Source organism: Malaclemys terrapin, chromosome 7 (genome assembly GCF_027887155.1).
Source record: "Malaclemys terrapin pileata isolate rMalTer1 chromosome 7, rMalTer1.hap1, whole genome shotgun sequence".
Taxonomy (NCBI): domain Eukaryota; kingdom Metazoa; phylum Chordata; order Testudines; family Emydidae; genus Malaclemys; species Malaclemys terrapin.
Window position 1 is genome coordinate 37,129,454 of NC_071511.1, and position 19,589 is coordinate 37,149,042.

Consider the following 19,589-nt stretch of genomic DNA (forward strand, 5'->3'; position numbering starts at 1 on the left):
AGCTTTCCTGCATTTTATCCGAATTCGTGTTATATCAGGTCACGTTATATCAGGGTAGAGGTGTATTTGTTACACACACTCACACAAAACTATGTTAAAAGAACATGAAAAAATGCATAGTCAAGCACAGGCAGTTCTGGCATTTCCTAACTTTTCAGTGCTTGACTCTGCAACCTTAACAACATTCTGTTAATAGTTTTGTGTGTGTAATTTCCTAGGTTTATAGAAAAGCAAACTAAAAAGACAGATCCCCTCGTGGCATCCTACTGAGCCCTACATAGGTCATCCGCAGGGTTAGAACCTTTAGGTTCACATAACAGTCCTTTGTCACTTCAGCTAATAGAGTAACTGGTAGCAAAAGTAGCCATGAGAGGGGGATCAGAAACACTTTGCCAGTGGGCTTCACAGATATTTGCTGATAGTAGATGAATGGTGAAACTCAGGAATCTTGTGTTCCACTCCAGGTTCTGGAGGGAGAAGTGCTCTAGTGGATATACATTCCTTCTGACCCTTTTCCCCTTGCCTGACCTCTTCTACCTGCATCCTGTACAGCCTTTGTGTCAGTCATGCCACTCCTTCACCCAGTCACTCCTCTCAGTCCCCACACTCAAGCCCTCAACTACTCATGTCAGCCTTAGTATCCTTGCCTAGCCAGTTTCAGTCTCTCCTCTCGGGCTCTGCATTCATGTTTCAGTCTCCTTGCCTAGCCAGTTGCAGCCTTTCTCTCAGGGCTCTGCATATGAATCCCAGTTTTTCCAGTCCCTGCTTCCAGCTCCCAACCCCCATTTCCCTCTCTGGGCTCCTTATCCCAGGGTGCCCACCCAGCCTGTGTTCATACTGTGTTTACCTGCTGCAAAACCCATTGCAGGTTTCTCTGGTGCACTGGGTACCTTCACACCTTTAATTTTAACATAGCTGAGTTCTGGCTGATTGTCCTCAAAGAGTTTTCTTTGCAATAACACTGTATATTTTACTCCACCTGGAGGGGGAAAAGGTAACAAGAAATTTCCATTCAAACTTCTTCATTTTGCCTTATTTTTGTTGTATTTTAACTACTATTCAGGCCTCCCTTTTGGATCACAGCAGGGTAAGTGTCTCCTCCACATCATGCTCTCCCCTCCCCGTGATCCAATGGAACCCACTTTATGAGTACACAGCTCTGTGGGTTTGGAGATAAAGGTCAAGCAGGGCCAGAAGGTTCCTTCCAAAACCTGCAGAGGTAGCTAGCATAAGTGGTTTTCACTCTTTGTGCTGTATAACAAACTGAGGGGGCAGCTGAGGTTCATAGGTTCAGATTAGTCCTGCCGGAGAGGCAAGAAGCCATGGGAACAGATGAGAGAAATTGACCTCTAGGCATAGATTCTTTATGGAATTGGGAGGTGGAACCTCTGGCCTCTCACCCTTTTTGCCCTCACCTTGCTGCATAAGTGACTGGCTCCAAACTCTCATGCCCTCCAGAAGAATCAGCAGGAAACACTGAGTTAAACACATGAGTTTCCACTCCCAACAATTGCTATTTCCTGGTAGATGAGAATTACATGCTCGGATTGCTTTGACAGATAGGAATCTAAAGCTTCATTAAAGACCCTTACTAACAGATCCTTTATTCCGACAGAACTCTCAGTATTTGTTCAAATATTTTATTTGGTAGTGACAACTCACTTAAAAAAAAATCTACAGAGCAGTCTACTTGCCAGCAATTGAAATGTATACATAAAAATATCTGGGGAGATAAGGACAGCATTTTTTATTCCACTGAAATACATGGAACTGGAAGAGCTTTCCTGAGCAAATACAGCTATTTTATTATTAGAATAAAAATGAGAAAAGGAAATGAGTGCAACTTTGAAACAGAAGTACTCCCTCCCTACACAAAAGGGGCCTGATCACTAATTTTTTTTTTTTTTTTTTTTTTTAAGAAAAACTCAGATTATAAATCTGAAACTGCAGTTCTACACAGGCACGATTTCAGAGATCTGCCTCTAAGTTCACTGGGGACAAATCTGAAGATTTCTTAAAATATGAACAAATAGCAATCATTCTTATGGGGTTCACATTATATGAATCTGAAATAACCATCTAATAAAATTATTAAACAGTGGGAACATGCAAGTTGGTTATGAAAAACAGAAGTGATACGTTAGCAATATGATGAATTACTGTAATCCTGTATTAAAACTAAAAATAATATCCTTTTGTTTTCTTGTTTGTGCTAAACCTCCTTTCTCGCAATACATTTTATAAGGACTGTGGCTATTTACATTAATACTTAACTTACCAATAGCATCTGAATCCTCTACCTGCGAAAAAGGAACCCTGGGTTTACTAAACCTAGCTTTTGCAGAAACTTTGTCCTTGGTATCCCATATTGTCAGAGTTACTTTGTGATCTCTCAGTTTTATTAGAAACTCGTTAGTAACATGAATATTAATACTGTGGTTCCAGGACACCCATATTTGGTCATTTTCAAACCACGGTTTCACAACCTAGGAAGAACACAGAGTTGAAAAACATTAATGAATGTGACAAGTACTGAAGAAAGATTCACACAATGAACATTCTGTTGCCATTTAGCTGCAGATATTGAGGGGAAAGGATCCATTAATGACCATATTTTAATTGAATTTTTAAAGAGCCTTAGAATTACAAAACACCAGACGTGCACAGGGAGCAGTAAAACATTTGATTAATTCAGGGGGGCATGGATTATACAGCCACTAGATAGAGAGAATGATCAAAAAAGTTTGGAGACCACTGCTCTGTGGGTCCAACATATGCCTATCACAACATACAGTGTACCTGATCTAGTGCATCAAATGCCCCCAAAACAGCTATGTGGGTGAAACCAGACAATCACTATGTTCTCAAATGAACTCACACAGAACAATGATAAAGAGACAAAAACACCTTATCACCTGAGGATGACCACATTTCACAAAGTGATCACTCCATATCTGGCCTTTCAGTCCTCATCCTCAAAGGCAACCTGCACAACATCTTCAAAATAGGAGCCTGGGAACTTAAATTCATAACTCTGTAGGAGGCTAAAAATCATGGTCTTAACAGACACACTGGTTTGATGGCTCATTGCAACAATTTGTAACACACACTGCAGCCTGCTAACCGTCCTTTATCCTAGAACTGCAGTGGTGTTACGTGCCCACTTCATTTTAAGTGGTCTCCTACAGCATGTGTGAACCTCTTAATCATCTGTTCCACTTTGTATTTAGCTGTGACACTGCTTCTCCAGACCTAAGGAAGAGCTCTGTGAAGCTGGAAAGCTTGTTCCCTCTACCAACAGAAGTTGATCCAATAAAAGATATTACCTCATCCACTTTGTCTCTTACTTTTCTCAGGGCATGGCTACACTTGCAGATGTAGAGTGATGTGAGTTAAACCTGCCTTCGGAGAGTGCAGTAGGGAAAGCGCTGCAGTCTGTCCACACTGACAGCTGCTTGTGCACTGGCATGGCTATATTTGCGGCACTTGCAGCGGCATTGGGAGTGGTGCATTATGGGCAGCTATCCCAGCATGCAAGTGACTGCAACGTGACAGGGAGTGTGTTGCGTGTATGTGGGGGGGAGAGAGAGTGGATTTTTGGGGGGCTGAGAGCATGTCAGCATGCTGTCTTGTAAGTTCAGATAGCAGCAGACCTCCCTCTCCCCTCTGCCTCTCTCTCTCACACACAGCATTCCATAGTAATGGTTGCTTTGTCTTGGAGCAGATAAGCAGCCGGCTGTCAGAAACAGAGCTTTCAAAGGCCATATCCACATTCCTGCAGTGATTCAAAACAACGACAAGAGTGGCCACTTGATTTAAGGGGATTATGGGACGTTTTCGGAGGCTGATCACAGCGCAGTAATGCAACACCCCGTTCACACTGGTGCCACAGCGCTCTAGCAGGGGTGCATCAAACGTTATTCCACTCGCTGAGGTAGAGTACCAGGAGCGCTCTAGCCGCGGAGTCAGAGCCCTCTACGTGCCTTGCCAGTGTGGACGGGGAGTGAGCTAGTGCGCACGGGGCTCCTTTATTGTGCACTAACTAACAAGTGTAGCCAAGCCCTCAGTCACTCACTCCTCACATTCTCTAGTATCCTCATTTCTACTGTGACTGCATAGGAAACATATGTATAAAGGATGCTTTAAAACTATTATAGGTTAAATATGCACTGAGCCCTACACTAATTGTTACCCAAACATTTCCACTCTAAAGGTGCATTTTCTCTTTTGAATAACTTTGCCAATGCATTACACTTTTGGATCAAAATTTAGCATACCCGTTTTTAATCAAGGGGCAAATTCTTTTTCCCCCTGAAAATTTCACTACAAACAGTTCCGCTGTTCTCCAAAATAAATTCAGTTTTTCCTCCTAAAGAAGTTTTGTCCTCTTTTATTTCATTAAAGTGATGGAGTTCCTCACTAAAAGGTGTAAGAAACTTGAAAAATGCCAGGTTCGTAATGGCTGCCCCATTGATGTGCCTTTGCATGATTCAATGAAAATCATATAAGATTTTGTAATTTTTCCATGTTTAAAAATGTTTGTACGTGCAGAATGATTTCTGTTAAGAGATAAAACTTACAAATCATTGGCAACAGATGGACATTTAGAAATAGTGTGGGATGTTTAATTGAAAAGATAATTTCATAAGGAAAGACAAAAAGGGGGGGAGTTAATATCTTTTATTGGTCCAGTAAAAGACATTACCACACCTACCTTGTCTCCCTTATATCCTGGAACCAACATATAGCCATGTTGGTCCTAGGATACAAGAGACAAGGCAAGTGAGGTAACATCTTTTATTGGACCAACTTCTGTTGGTGAAAGAGAGAAGATTTTGAGCTTCACAAAGCTCTTCCTCGGGTCCTAACATCACTTGTTTCAGGTCCTGAGGAAGGGCTCTGTAAAGCTGGAAAGCGTATCCCTTCCATTAACAGAGGTTGGTCCAACAAAAGGTATTACCGTACCTCCTTTCTCTCTCTCTTAATCTGAGATTATGTCAGACCCACTATTTCAATCAGTGGGTAGGCTGAATGGTGAGGGAGGCTGAGATTATGAACACTCCTGCCTTGTTTAGTGCACGGTTTATATGGAATGCAATAAGTGAGCATCAGGTCACACATTAATCAAATAATACATTTAAAAAGGCATCCAGGGTCTACAATTCTCCATCTCTAAAACTCTCCTACAGTTTTATATCCACTCACTGAGGAAATTATTGTTGTCGGCCGTTTCTGCCTGTAGCGCTCTGCTTGAACCTGTGCAGTCGATGGCTGACAGAAAAAGAAAAAGGGAAAGGATGGCAAAAACAGGAAGGAAAAGAAATGGAAAAGTGAAATGACAAAATGAAAGTATCTTAACTGCACTCTCTCAAGCTAATATACCTTTCTATTATTCATATATATATATATAGAGAGAGAGAGAGAGAGAGAGAGAGCACATTTTAACTGCATATGTAATTTATCTATTTTTATTATATATTGCCAGACATACCATCAACAATGATTTAGAAAAAATCAGCAACCACAAATTCACTCAGTTGCACTCTTTAAGGAATGCAGAAGTTTATATACACCTCTACCCCGATATAATGCGACCCGATATAACACAAATTCGGATATAACGTGGTAAAGCTGCGCTCCGGGGGGGGGGGGGGGGGGGGGGGACTGTGCACTCTGGCGGATCAAAGCAAGTTCGGTATAATGAGGTTTCACCTATAACGCGGTAAGATTTTTTGACTCCCGAGGACAGCGTTGTATCGGGGTAGAGGTGTACCACCATTTTGACAGTACACACTTGAGAATCCATGCAATGTATGGACAGACTGCTCCAGTTGGGTCTGTGGGTACCAAAGGCAGTATGAAAAGACCATCTTATCAAAAGGAGTAGGAGAACATCAACATTAATACCCTAAAGTTTCAGGCCCTGTTCATTGTTGATCACTGATAGGTGGGCAGGGCAGGATTCATTGTCAAATTAAAAGGCAGTGGTTTCTGGGCAGCAAACGGACTTTCATCCACATTATTCAACTATGCCCTTCACCTGGAAGCAATTTTAATTTAATTTTCCAAGATGGCCCTTATTAAGTTGTGCTCCTGAAGCAAAAGGAAGCTCAGTGAACTGTGCCAAAGACTGAAGTTGCTCAGTGTTCTTGTCCCATTTCTTTCTGCACTTCCTGAAGCATAGCTGTAATTTTCACTACAGAATTACTGGAGTAATACAGCAACAGCTGTGTACTAGTGAGTTAACTAGCACTGGACTGTCAATACTCAAAAAGTATCACTCCAGTAGCAAGTGTTCTGAAGGAGTTGGTGAAAATGTCACAACTTGAAACAGTGCACATTGGTATTAGGGGATAATTTGAAAAGTACCTTTTTGGGTAGGATGAGTATAGCAGTCCCTCAATGGACAGTGATCCTAGTGAACATTGGCTGTCTGAGAAAGACTTAGATCAGAAAGATTTGACCTCCGCTCACTATAGTCAGTGGCATATGGGGAGTTGGATAAGTCCTTTACCAATGATGTGGTCTCTCTCATATCCTTCAGGCCAAAACTACACTTAGGTTTTAAAACTGTTCCTGGGATTGATTTATTTTTAAATAACTCCATGTTCAGTCCCTTTAAACCAAGATAAAGGTACTTAAAGAATACACATCTAACTCTGCTTAATAGTAGTCTGTCACTATTAATTTATAAACGTCATCTAGAGAGATGTTCTATTTTCATTATTAATCTTGGGTAAAATTTTCAAAAGCACCCAAATGATTTACAGCCCAGATCCTTAAAGGTAGTTAGGCCCTAAATACCTTTGAGGACTAGGGCCACTGGAGCCTAAGTAACTTAAGCACTTTTGAAAGTTTTGCCCCTTGCCAAAAAGAGAGGGACTAAATTCACTCTTCCGACTTACAGCACCACTTCTGTGCTATAGCTTTATGAGAATTCTAAGTATGGAATATACAAATTACAGTACTAAGTTTTTTGGCCTTTTGAAAAAAAACCCAATAATAATGACAGGGCAAAACCAAGTTTAAGCCCTAGAGGAAACAACAAAAACATTTCAGCAGATAACAACAAAAAACCCCAAAAGGTATCTGTCTTTAACTGAAAATATAAAAGCACATGCAGAAAAATTTAGGACCAAGTTCTTTCTCTCTCTCTCTTTTTTTTTAGTTTAGATAACAACCCACTTTACAAATAAGGGGGACGATAAATGGGGGGCTGAGGTCCCCCTTTATGCTACAATACATGTCCTATTCATATTATCATAACAAGCATGTTTTCCCATCAATTCAATTATTTAAAAAGCGAACCTTTTTGAACACAAAACTCTGAAGTTAAGATTTTCAGCCAACTATGGCTACATTCCCTATTTTACTTCAAAAAAAAATCTGCAAATTAAACCATTCATGTTGAGAGATTAGAAGGAGAAATAAATGATTAATTACACTTTCAAAGGTTATATTCAAAATATTTTATTTATTTCTCTCATTTATGTGTCAACTCTCACAGAAGTTATTGGGAGTTGAGGATGCTCAACAACCTGCACAATTGAGCCAATAGTTTGTGAAATGCTTTATGATGCTTTGGATCAAAAACGTGTTACAAATGCATCCTCATTAAAATATGTACCAAATTAATTCCATGTGTACTGTAAGTTGTGCATCTTTCTATACTCATTTTGGAGCTTTGATTCAAACAATTCTTCAATAGAAAGTGTTTCTACATTAGTATAGACTGAACCTATAAAAACATGCGATATTATTAGGAAATTTTTTAGGAAGCTACTAGGAATATAATTTAGCTTTTCCAAAACTGAATCTACTATTTTGTAAGAAAAATCACTTAAAATATTTCAAGTTGATTAGAAGATGATTTACTTTTCAGTTTGGAAAAAAAAAAACACATATGCAGTCTTCTTATAAAGGTATAAACTTTCAAAATGTTGTAAAGAATATAAAGCACAAATCTCAAACCTTGTCTACACACAGATTTTGTAGCGGCATAACTACTTCAGTTACAGGTGTGATCTCTTTACCGAAATAGTTATTCCAGTACAACCCCAGTGCAGAAGCATTTATACCGCTATAAAGATGCCTTAAATCAGTGTAGCTTATTCACTTGTCTTGTATGGGAATCAGCTATACTGATATAAGCACCTCTATTTCTATACAATTAAGTCCATAGTGGTCGAGTTAAATAACTTGTGTGTGTAGACAAGGCCCAAGTAGTGCTAATACAAGTATAAGCAAGATTCACCTACATCACATTTGGAAGCATTCTCCATTGCTCCACTACATGAAGTACAGGACTGTTCAGTTTTAAACTGGTACGACAGCCACTCTTGCATAAATATTCCAGAAATATCTCTTATGCCAAATAGAGATCATAGTAAATAAAAACTAGTTATTCCCAAAATTATAAACATCATACTATTTACCTTGGATTCACATTCCACAAACAGCTTGGCCACCACACCAAACAACGCCAAATCAAGTTTCCTAGGCTCAACATCGTCTGGTAGAAGGAAGTACTCAATGTGGTAGTAACGCCGCATTTTTGGAATAGCTGCTGCATCTTTCCCAACATTAGACTTTTTTCTCTGCCTGTCAGTTAAATTGGATGGCCTATGCTTTGGACCTAGGAAAAATATTTATATGGATTTAGACAGTTTCAGATGTTGTCAAGCTCAGCACAGCAACAGATCCTACAGCCCTGCAACTCCCCACCACCTATGACCCTATGCTACGCAGACAGCTTGCATGGAAGAATCAAAACTCTTTACTACACAACTCCTAAGTACACTCCTGCCACATCCAGATACCCCTATTTAACATCAGAACCACACCAGTTCTGTTGCAAAGTTGCCCATGGGCCAAGGGGCTAGATTTGCCTCTAATAACACTATTCCCAGATTAGTAATTGATTATATTTTTGATAATATAGCTCATAAATAATAAAGGAAACAAAAAACCTATCAGTTAAAACTTCAGGTCTTTTTAAATAAAGAAAAGAAACCAGATAAAAAGATGTGCTTGTTAAATAGATAGTTTGGTGAAAGAACTTTACTAGATTTAAGCCTAGTCCTGCTCAATCCACGGGACAAACATCCCAAATTTCCAATGAACACAATATCACAAATAATAGTAAAACCAAAGACACAATGAACAAATGTTTGCTAGTAGCCTTCCAGAGGACATTGCTGAGCTATGTTCTGATTAGGGCTTCCAATTAATCGTTGTTAACTCAAGTGATATATTCAAAACAAATTAATTTAGTTAAAAAGATTAATCATGATTAATTACAGTTTTAATCACACTGTTCAAAAATAACAGAATACCAATTGAAATTATAAATATTTTTGGATGTTTTTCTACATTTTCAAATATATTTATTTCAATTACAACACAGAATACAAAATGTGCAGTGCTCACTTTATGTTATTTTTTATTACAAATGTTTGCACTGTAAAAAAGATAAACAAAAGAAATAGTATTTTTCAGTTCACCTCATACAAGTTAACTGTAGTGCAATCTCTTTATAGAGAAAGTGCAACTTACAAAAGGTTTTTTTTGTTACATAACTGCACTCAAAACCAAAACAATGTAAAACTTTAGAGCCTACAAGTCCACTCAGGCCTACTTCTTGTTCAACCAATCATTAAAACAAATAAGTTTGCTTACATTTACGAGAGATAATGCTGCCCGCTTCTTATTCACAATGTCACCTGAAAGTGAGAACAGGCATTCGAATGGCACTTTTGTAGACAGCATTGCAAGGTATTTACGAGTCAGAAATGCTAAACATTTATATGCCCCTTCATGCTTTGGCGACCATTCCAGAAAACATGCTTCCATGCGTATGATGGGTTCTGCTCAAAAACAATTCAAAACAGTGCAGAATGTAGAAAACATCCAAAATATTTAAATAAATGGTATTCTATTATTGTTTAACAGTGCGATTAATCTCTTATTTTTTTAATAATTTGATAGCCCTAGTTCTGCTGTCTCCTTATTTTATGTTCTTTTCAATATTCCTCAAACATGATGTTGTTTCTGATCCTTTGAACTTTTTCTATAGATCTGCCCTCACAGTTTAAAATACAGGTTTCTCTCTCTCCTCCCATCCCAAATATTGTTTTAAGATTACTGGATCAGGTCTTCCGATGGTGTAAAACAACATAGCTCCACTGACCTCAACAAAGCTGCACTGATTCACATCAGCTGAGGAATATACGGTTCATAGAATCATATCATATCAACCAATATTAGCTGTCCAGATTCACCTTAGCATTTCTATTCAGCCATCTGGAGTTTCCTCTACAATAGAAAAATGTATAACGCAGATCCAGCCCTTTAGTCCTTGGTTTATAACTAACAGACGTTTGAGAGGGAAAATGCTTTCCCCCGCCCCCAATCTGGGCTAATCCTGCAGCCTCTCTCTGTACAGAATTGCCCAATGCTGTCAATAAGAGTTCCACATGTGGCTTCAGAATCAGGCCCATAATGTAGTCTTCATCTCCACTAAGTTGCACATAACATCAAATTTATCACTTGAGTTTTTTGCTTAGTTTCAGTTTTCATTACAAACTACAAACTCAGTCCAGGTTTGCCAACAGGTTCAATGACGTTCAGAACCTCTTGAGTAAAGCCCAGCACCAATTCTTAGTTCTACTTTAAAATCGTACAAAATTAATGGCTACACATGTTCTTGACCTGTAACTAGATGAAATTATGACAGAATCTCCCTTACAGATACTGGTTTTGTCCCACATACATTCATATTATAATCCAAATGATTGCTTGCATAAACCTCTAGCCTTCACAGTGAAAGATGCATACAGGAAACTGTTAAAAGTCCACTGGAAATATATTTTCCTGGTTTTTAGTGCTGATGCACATATTAGTTGTAAACGCGGAACTGTCTGGCATCTAACAATCCTGTTGAATTATTTTAATGAATAATAAATTAATCTGATTATACATGATGCATGAAAAAAGAAACAGTATCAGTATTAAACAAAAAGTAATCCGTATCCTAACTAAATATTGTCATTCCCACAGTTGTATAAGAATCGGTAATGCTGGAGAATAGGTAAGAAAAGATCCTGAAAGTAATAATGTTCATTTTATACACTTGAGGGGAGACAAAGATCTGTCAAATAAACAAAGGACAAAAAATGAGAATTTTCCAGACAATAGAGAATTTTAAATCTATAGTAAAAACATACTGATTGGAAACATCCGCACATAGATACTATGGTAGCAGGTGCATTAAATATTTATACCTAAATTAGATATAGTACCTAACCCACTTTTCCCTTAAATTACAATGGAGTTGAATGGGACAGCTCACAATGAATAAAGATTAGCACTTGCAGGACTGGGAATGCCTGAAAAGGTGCTTCACTGGAAAATAAATGCATAGACAGACAAAGTACAGCACAACAGCAGCTGCCCCAGCTACCCTATACTGACACATCACATGAGCATTAGTCCTGATCTAAGGAGACCACGTTTAGAGCTAAAGGAAAGGAATTTAACCTCCATAGCCAGTCACCTCTTGGCCACGCTAGGCAGATTATAAACACAGGAATCAATTACAATGATTGTTTTTGCAAAGACTGACTAAGACCATCAACTTGAATAACACTGGCTACTGAAGAGCTATCAAATGGTAAAGGTTTTCAGTCAGTATGACCTAAGCCTGAAACTGAATCTAATGGTACATAACCATTCCCTTGAGCATCTTCTATATAATACTATAAAATTACCCATAACTACAGCTAAAAGGGATATAAATGAGCCAACATCCTTTCTGCAGTTTGCTTCCCAATCCCATTTGGGTCTGGAGATGAGCCACAAGGGTTAAAGGAACAGGAGGGGTAATGTCTGGTACCTACCTGCAGCCATTGGCACAGCTAGTGAAATTGAGAATGTACACATTACTGTGTGTGAGGTGTCAAGTTGCTCCAGGTTCTTCTCAAAGAACAAGGACCTGCTGTCTTCGTCCTCAGGGGTGGGGTGGCCACCGTCCCCAAGTACATCCGGGGTTTCAGTTTCAAAGCTGCTTTCAGAGCCAAGGGCCTCCAACTCCACTTCCACCACCGCTTCTTCCTCTTCCTCCACCATCTTTGTCTTTGAATCCTGGGCAAAAGGTTCTGTCAGCTCTCCAGAGACATCCTCCTTTTGCTTTTGCAATGCCATCCTACAGCCCAGTCACCAGCACCTTGATTCTCTGGCTGCAGAGTAGAAAAGGACAAGTCCTTATTCCATTGCCGCTGTATACCAGGAGTGAGCAGTCACCTCTGCCAGTGCCCATGCAGTGGTGGGGAAGAGGCGTTTAGGGGAGGCAGAAAAACCTGTTACTTCTCTCTCAGGAATGCTTTTAAACCCATACATATAATATCCAGGGATTAATTCCTGGAGGCAGGGAGAAGCCACACAAAGGTCTCCAAGCAGCAGACCAAGGCAAACAGCAAGTCAACATACTTGGCAAATAATAAAGCGAAGCACAGAAGAAACACAAAGGGAAAATGTGTTCAGCTGGTAGCTAGTAAGCTACCGAATTTTTAAAGGGAAGAGAGATTTTTTTCATGGGAGAGGATGAATAGATGCAGGGGAAGAGAGATTAAAATAACTTCCCCACTTCCCCAACCCACATATAAATCACCACGGCCCTGATCCTGCAACCACGTAGGCACATGCTTGGAGCCTAGCACAGTAACCCCTGGTATTGCCATGGCGGTAACAGAGGGAAAGCCACCACCCTCCCACGGTACCAGCGAGAATGTGCCTTTTTTAAACAGCGAGTCCATTAGGAAGCAACTGCGATTCCTGCCCCCAGGCAGCTGCTTGTGTTCCTGGGGTAAGTAGCTGGGGCGGGCTTGTGGTGCTCTCCGGGAGACCGGCAGGCAGCAGCAGAGAGCACACCGGGGTTAAGGAAAAGCTGGGTCTCAGTGGACCCGGTGCGGCACATTCATGGATACCCCTCCCCCCAGCAAACACAGCCTCTCTCTGCTAACCTGCCACTTTAAACTTTGCATCCAGACCGATTTTATAGGGACAGTCCCGATTTTTGGGTCTTTTTCTTATATAGGCTCCTATTACCCCCCACCCCATCCCGATTTTTCACACTTGCTGTCTGGTCACCCTAAGACAGGTAATTGCAAGCACATATTATTCATATATCCGCATGTCAGCGCTGCCCCCTGCCCGCGCAGCACCCAGACGAGAAGGGAGCGCTCCAGTTCCCCGGGCTCCTTCCCTGCAAACGGCCAGGGGGCTCCGCGCTCCTAACTGCGCCGGAGCCAGCGCTGCGCTGCGCTGCGGGGAACGCACCTTTCCCTGCCCCGGGAACCGGAGCGGCGGGCGCGGCCACCCCTGCCCCGGCTCCCCGCAGCCTGCCGCTGGCAACAGAGGGTTCCACGCTCTGGAACCCGGGGCTCGCGTGTCCCGTCTCCCTCCGCCTCGCCAAAGAGTCCCCGTTCCGCTCGGCGCTCGAGCCAAGCCGTGCCCAGCCCAGAGCGCACGGATCCGCGGCGAGGCGAGGTGGCCGCAGAAGTTGCTAGCGGAGAGCGAGAGCCTGGCTGGGAGCTCGGGGCAGAGGCGGGCTGACCGGCTCACCCGGGGAACCGCAGGGCGTCCCTGCGGCGTGGGGAGATGGCACCGGGGATGCGAAGCGGGGAACCCCACGGGCGTGGGGAGGTGGCATGGGGGATGCGAGGCGCGGAACGACACAGGCATCATTGGGGCATGGGCTACACTGCAGGTATCACTAGGATGCAGCACGAGGAATGCCTGGGTAGTGCCAGGAACGCCATGGCCATCACCCACCGCAGCAGAGGGCAGGACGAGGCCTCAGCAGAGCACAGCCTGGTGCACTTCAAAGGAGGGACCATGCCTAGTGCCTTCTTTTGTGCCTGTGCAGGGCTTAGCACACTGTGGGCGGAAATGGAAACAAGAAACGAATAATAGTAATAACACCAGGGCATACCAGGGGGGCCTTGTGCAACACAGTATATTACAGGGACAGACTGTCACTAGATGTGACCAGCACCAGGTCTCTTTAATGCCTTTCAATATGCCCTACTGCCTGCGGCAGTGACAAGGCACAAAACACAGCCCGTTATTTGCCTAAATAGTACCTGTAGAAATAGTACGTGTGTATGAATTACTGTTTGGTCTAGCAGGGACTTTATGTCCTCATGCTCCCCTTTCCAACGGCCAGTTGAGTCCTGGCTGGAGCACTGCTTCAATACTGATTGAGAAGAAGGATTAGTTACTAAATCAACATCCAACTCCTACAGTCCCATTGGTCTACTCCAGAGTCTCCTGTCCACCTACAGAATTAGCTGAACCCTGCTTAGTTTATGAGGCATGACAAAAATTACAGCTGGTGGGAGTAAGGCTGCTAGATTGGATTGATTGTGAGCTAGCTGATGAGAAATAGATGTACTTCAGTAATGGTCAGCAGAGCCTGAAAGAAAAACAAGGAACACTACTTAAATAAGTCACTGCTCAGAATAGGGAATGAGATGCTGATTCAGGCGAAGGCACTGGAAGTTTCGATGTCTAGTTAATATTCTGTAGAGCAAGGATTCTCAAACTTTTGTACTGGTGACCCCTTTCACATAGCAGGCCTGTGAGTGCGACCTCCCCCTTTTAAATTAAAAACACTTTTAAATATATTTAACGTCATTATAGATGCTGGAGGCAAAGCGGGGTTGGGGTAAAAGCTGAGACTTCATGACCCCCCGAGGGGTCCTGACCCCCAGTTTGAGAACCCCTGTGTAGAGAAAGGAGGTGAGTGAGGTAATATCTTTAATTGGACCAATTGCTGTTGGTGAAAGAGACAAGCTTTTGAGCTACACAGACCTCTTCTTCAGGTCTAGCATTCTGTAGACTAATTATTTTTTAAATGGGTATTCATGTACACCTCTACCTCGATATAACGCTGTCCTCGGGGGCCAAAAAATCTTACTGCATTATAGGTGAAACCGTGTTGTATCGAACTTGCTTTGATCCACCGGAGTGCGCAGCCCCGCCCCCCCGGGAGCACTGCTTTACTGCGTTATATCCAAATTAGTGTTATATCGGGTTGCATTATATCGGGGTAGAGGTGTATTTAAAATTTAACTACAACTTGTCTTAAGGTCCTGAATAAATATATTAGGGTATTTTTAACACCTTAGGGGGACAACATGTGGAGCATTTTATGGTGGTTTTTATTTTGCTTGAGATTTAATTTGTGATTATATTAAATAGTCCTGTTTGAAGATTGCTATTGAATTCTTATGTTAGAATCTGTGTTCTGATTGATGAGTAGGGTTAGCCACCCATTTAAAATAAGTAACTGCTGTTACAATGTGGCAATTTGTATTTCTGTGGTGACTCTTCATCTGGATATTTCAAAGAATTTCACTAAAATTAATCAATTAAGCTTTGTGGCATAGGCAAGCACAACTCTACATATTTTACAGAATGATAAAGTGAGACCAGGGATGCTGTGGCCAGTTTGACAGGTGATGCTGTGGTCTGAACTCTGATTGTGCCCCTTGTCTGGCTAGCCATGCCTGCAAAACCTAAGGATTCCCAACAGTGCGGCATTCACATAGGTTTTGCAGGGAAAGAGAGAATGGTTTTGCATAGGTACAACACCCTTTTTTCTGACAGATTTGGGGCCTTTTTAGTGGCGGTATTGCTATTTTCATCTGTTCCATAGCAAAATTCAGAACAGTTTTCCCTTTAAGTAGTACCCTTGTAAATGGACTACAGTCAGGTCTGCCCTGTGAGCCAACATACAAGCCCTCTGGCAGAATAAGTCAGAGTTCCCTGCAGATCTTAATATTTTACATTTTGAGATTGATGCAACAAGTTACTTTTTAGTAGGACTGTCGATTAATCGCAGTTAACTCACACGATTAACTCAAAAAAATTAATTGCGATGTAAAAAATTAATCTCAATTTTAATCACACTGTTAAACATCAGAATACCAATTGAAATTTATTAAATATTTCGGATGTTTTTCTACATTTTCATAAATATTGTATTCTGTGTTATAATTGAAATCAAAGTGTATATTATTTTTATTATAAATATTTGCACTGTAAAAATGATAAACAAAAAAAATAGCATTTTTCAATTCAGCTCATACAAGTACTGTAGTGCAATCTCTTTGTCATGAAAATGCAACTTACAAATGTAGATTTTTTTTGTTACATAACTGCACTCAAAAACAAAATACTATAAAACTTCAGCGCCTACAAGTCCACTCAGTCTTACTTCTTGTTCAACCAATAGCTAAGAGACACAAGTTTGTTTACATTTACAGGAGATAATGCTGCCCTCTCCTTATTTACAATGTCACCAGAAAGTGAGAACAGACATGGCACTTTTGTAGCCGGCATTGCAAGGTATTTACATGTCAGATATGCTCAACATTCATATGCCCCTTCATGCTTTGGCCACCATTCCAGAGGACATGCTTTCATGCCGATGATGCTCATTAAAAAAATAATACGTTAATTAAATTTGTGACTGAACTCCTTGGGGGAGAATTATATGTCCCCTGCTCTGTTTTACCTGCATTCTGCCATATATTTCATGTTATAGGACTCTCGGATGATGACCCAGCAAGTGTTGTTCATTTTAAGAATACTTTCACTACAGATTTCACAAAACACGAAGGTACCAATGTGAGATTTTTAAAGATAGCTATAGCACTCGACCCAAGATTTAAGAATCTGAAGTGCCTTCCAAAATCTGAGAGGGATGAGGTGTGGAGCATGCTTTCAGAAGTCTTAAAAGAGCAACACTCCGATGCAGAAACTATGGAACCCAAACCACCAAAAAAGAAAATCAACCTTCTGCTGTGGCATCTGACTCAGATAATGAAAATGAACATGCATCAGCCCGCCCTGCTTTGGACGCATGTCCCCTGGAATGGCTGAAGCATGAAGGGACATATGAATCTTTAGCGCAACTGGCATCTTGTGACGCCGGGTACAACAGTGCCAGGAGAACACGTGTTCTCACTTTCAGGTGATGTAAACAAGAAGTGGGCAGCATTATCTCCTGCAAATAAGAGGAGGCTGAAGTGATTGGCTGAACAAGAAGTAGGACTGAGTGGACTTGCAGGATCTAAAATTTCACACTGTTTTATTTTTGAATGCAGTTTTTTTGTATATAATTCTACATTTGTAAGTTCAACTTTCAAGATAAAGAGATTGCACTACAGTCCTTGTATTAGGTGAATTCAAAAAATACTATTTCTTTTGTTTTTTTACAGTGCAAATATTTGTAATCAAAAATAAATATAAAGTGAGCACTGTACACTTTGTATTCTGTGTTGTAATTCAAATCAATATATTTGTAAATGTAGAAAACACCCAAAAATAATTAAATAAATGTTATTCTATTAGTAACAGTGTGATTAATCGCGATTACTTTTTGTAATCACTTGACAACCCTACTTTTTAGCCTTTTGGCTACAATCAAGTGTTGTATCAGTTAAATATCTGATATGTTCACAATTGTGCCCTGCACTGGTCCTGGGGGAGAAGGGTCAGGTGAGATGAAGAATCTAACTAGTTTTTTCCATTTCTAATTTCTGTGACTTGGGGGGTGGGAGGCTGTTTTTCTTGATTTTATACATTATTTTGGGATTTCCCCCAATCTATATTTGTGATAATGCTGAAATAAATGGTGAAAGAAAGGTGACAAGTGACTTAAAATGAGGAGTGGTAGCGCCCTCCAATATACTCCCCTTGTGGCTCTGTTGATCTGACCCTTCATGGTACACTAGGATCCAGATGTTAAGAATTATGCATGTGCATAATATGTGCTTGCAATTACCAGAGTTATCCATACAGTCATAGTATTTGTGTGGCCAAAGGGCCAGGTGGATCTTTAATTGAGCATGTATATATGCAGTTATGTTCCCACATAATTCTAGAAATCTGGGCCGGGATGACTGAAGCACTGGCACATACTTCTTATTATTACATTCATTTGTAAAGCACCCGCCACCTCTGCTAGGTATAAGTGCTTGCCCATGTACCAGCTTATGTTTGGAGTTTACTTAGGACTTCTAGATCAAAATTTCATCTTTGATCTCATATTTGCAAATAATCATTCAAAAGGTTTCAGCTTTCAAATTTTCAGCAGCTGAGTTGGAACACACTATGGAAGGATAAAACCATCATCTCTCAAAATTTGTAATATACCAAATATATATGAAATTTTCCCGGTGTAATACCAGTTAGTGTATAGACATTATTATTTATCCTTTGGTGAGCGCTGACAATATATTCCAGTGATGCACATAACAAGGATGGAGAAACAGGGAATTTACAGTTTATACTAGTTATACACCATATAGTCAAAACAATTGCATATATACAAGCTATTGTATGATGAATGACAAACCTTCAGGCAATTTATTTTAAGTAAGATGTTTTGGTTTCTTAAATAGAGAGCAATGCAAAGTGGCAGACAGACTGTCATCAAAAATCTCAGCCGAATAAGTGAACTTTGAAAACACACCTTTCTCAAGGACACCCATAAACCCTGGCCTGGCATCACATCATGTTAACTTTCAGAAATTAACGTGTGTGTGTTAAAAAACAGAAACTGTAAAAATCGGAGAGTGAATCAGGCACATGCTTAACTTCACCCTGCACTAATACTAATTTTGTTTTAAAATTGTCCCACTCCCTTGTTTGCATATTGTCTACTTAAACTCTAAAGGGCAGAGACCTTATCTTCATATACCCCTGTAAAGTGTCTATCTCACTGCTGAAAATCTACAAATAATAATTAAGCCTCAAAACATTGAGGCAAGTACCAAATTTACATGCTTTCCCTAAGGCACAGAAAGGTGAAGTGATTTATCCAGCATCATGCAGTGAGTCACCAGTAGAGCAGAAGATAGAACTCCAGTGTCCGAACTCAGCCTCCTGCTCAACACTGCCTCCCATAATGTGATGCTATTCCGTATTTATCATTTTCCCTTTCTATTTTCCAAAAACTTTTCCAAACATTGTTGGGCCTAATAAACAAGAAGGCAGGTAGCAGATAACTTAGAATATGACAAGGGCAAGACTGTACCATTATTACTGCTATTAGTTCATCCCAGAAGTTTTCTTCTGTGATAGAAGAAGCTTAAGAGACATACAATATTAATTTCAAAGTTATACATAAAACGCATATGATCACCTCTTTGTTAGAAAGGATTTGGGAAAACAAGATGTTTGGCATAAAATCTGTATTTCTATCTCTAGCACAGTACAATATGAAGTCTTTCTAAACCCCACACGGTCTATATTTACCGAGGTCACTGGACATCCGTGTCCTGCATGTTCTGTTAACACTTTATCATACATCATGGGCAGCACATACCCCCCGTTCGAGGAAGCTAGCCCCCCCTTCCACCCGAGACGCTGCCCCCACTCTCGCCCTTCGACTCCCCTGCTCTCGCTAACCGTTAGCACAGCCCCGAATCCCAGCTGCCCCGCCGGCACCCAGAGCAGTCCGAAGGAGGCCCGGCCGGCTGGTGCTGAGGCCTGAGCCTAGGTTGCCCAGAGGAGCTCTG

General features: G+C 40.8%; 1 protein-coding gene across 1 annotated transcript in view; it reads right to left on the reverse strand.

Moving 5' to 3' along the window:
* Positions 1-12,125, reverse strand: part of CFAP92 (cilia and flagella associated protein 92 (putative)) — a 74,398-nt gene extending 62,273 nt beyond the window's left edge. Inside the window, exons 1-5 of the mRNA XM_054034160.1 lie at positions 11,898-12,125; positions 8,436-8,635; positions 5,206-5,271; positions 2,279-2,486; positions 848-979 (exon numbers count right to left, since the gene is read on the reverse strand). Of these exons, the coding sequence (XP_053890135.1) occupies positions 848-979; positions 2,279-2,486; positions 5,206-5,271; positions 8,436-8,635; positions 11,898-11,940 (649 nt within the window). The 5' untranslated portion in view covers positions 11,941-12,125. The remainder of the gene's footprint in view (positions 1-847; positions 980-2,278; positions 2,487-5,205; positions 5,272-8,435; positions 8,636-11,897) is intronic.
* Positions 12,126-19,589: the final 7,464 nt, after the last annotated feature.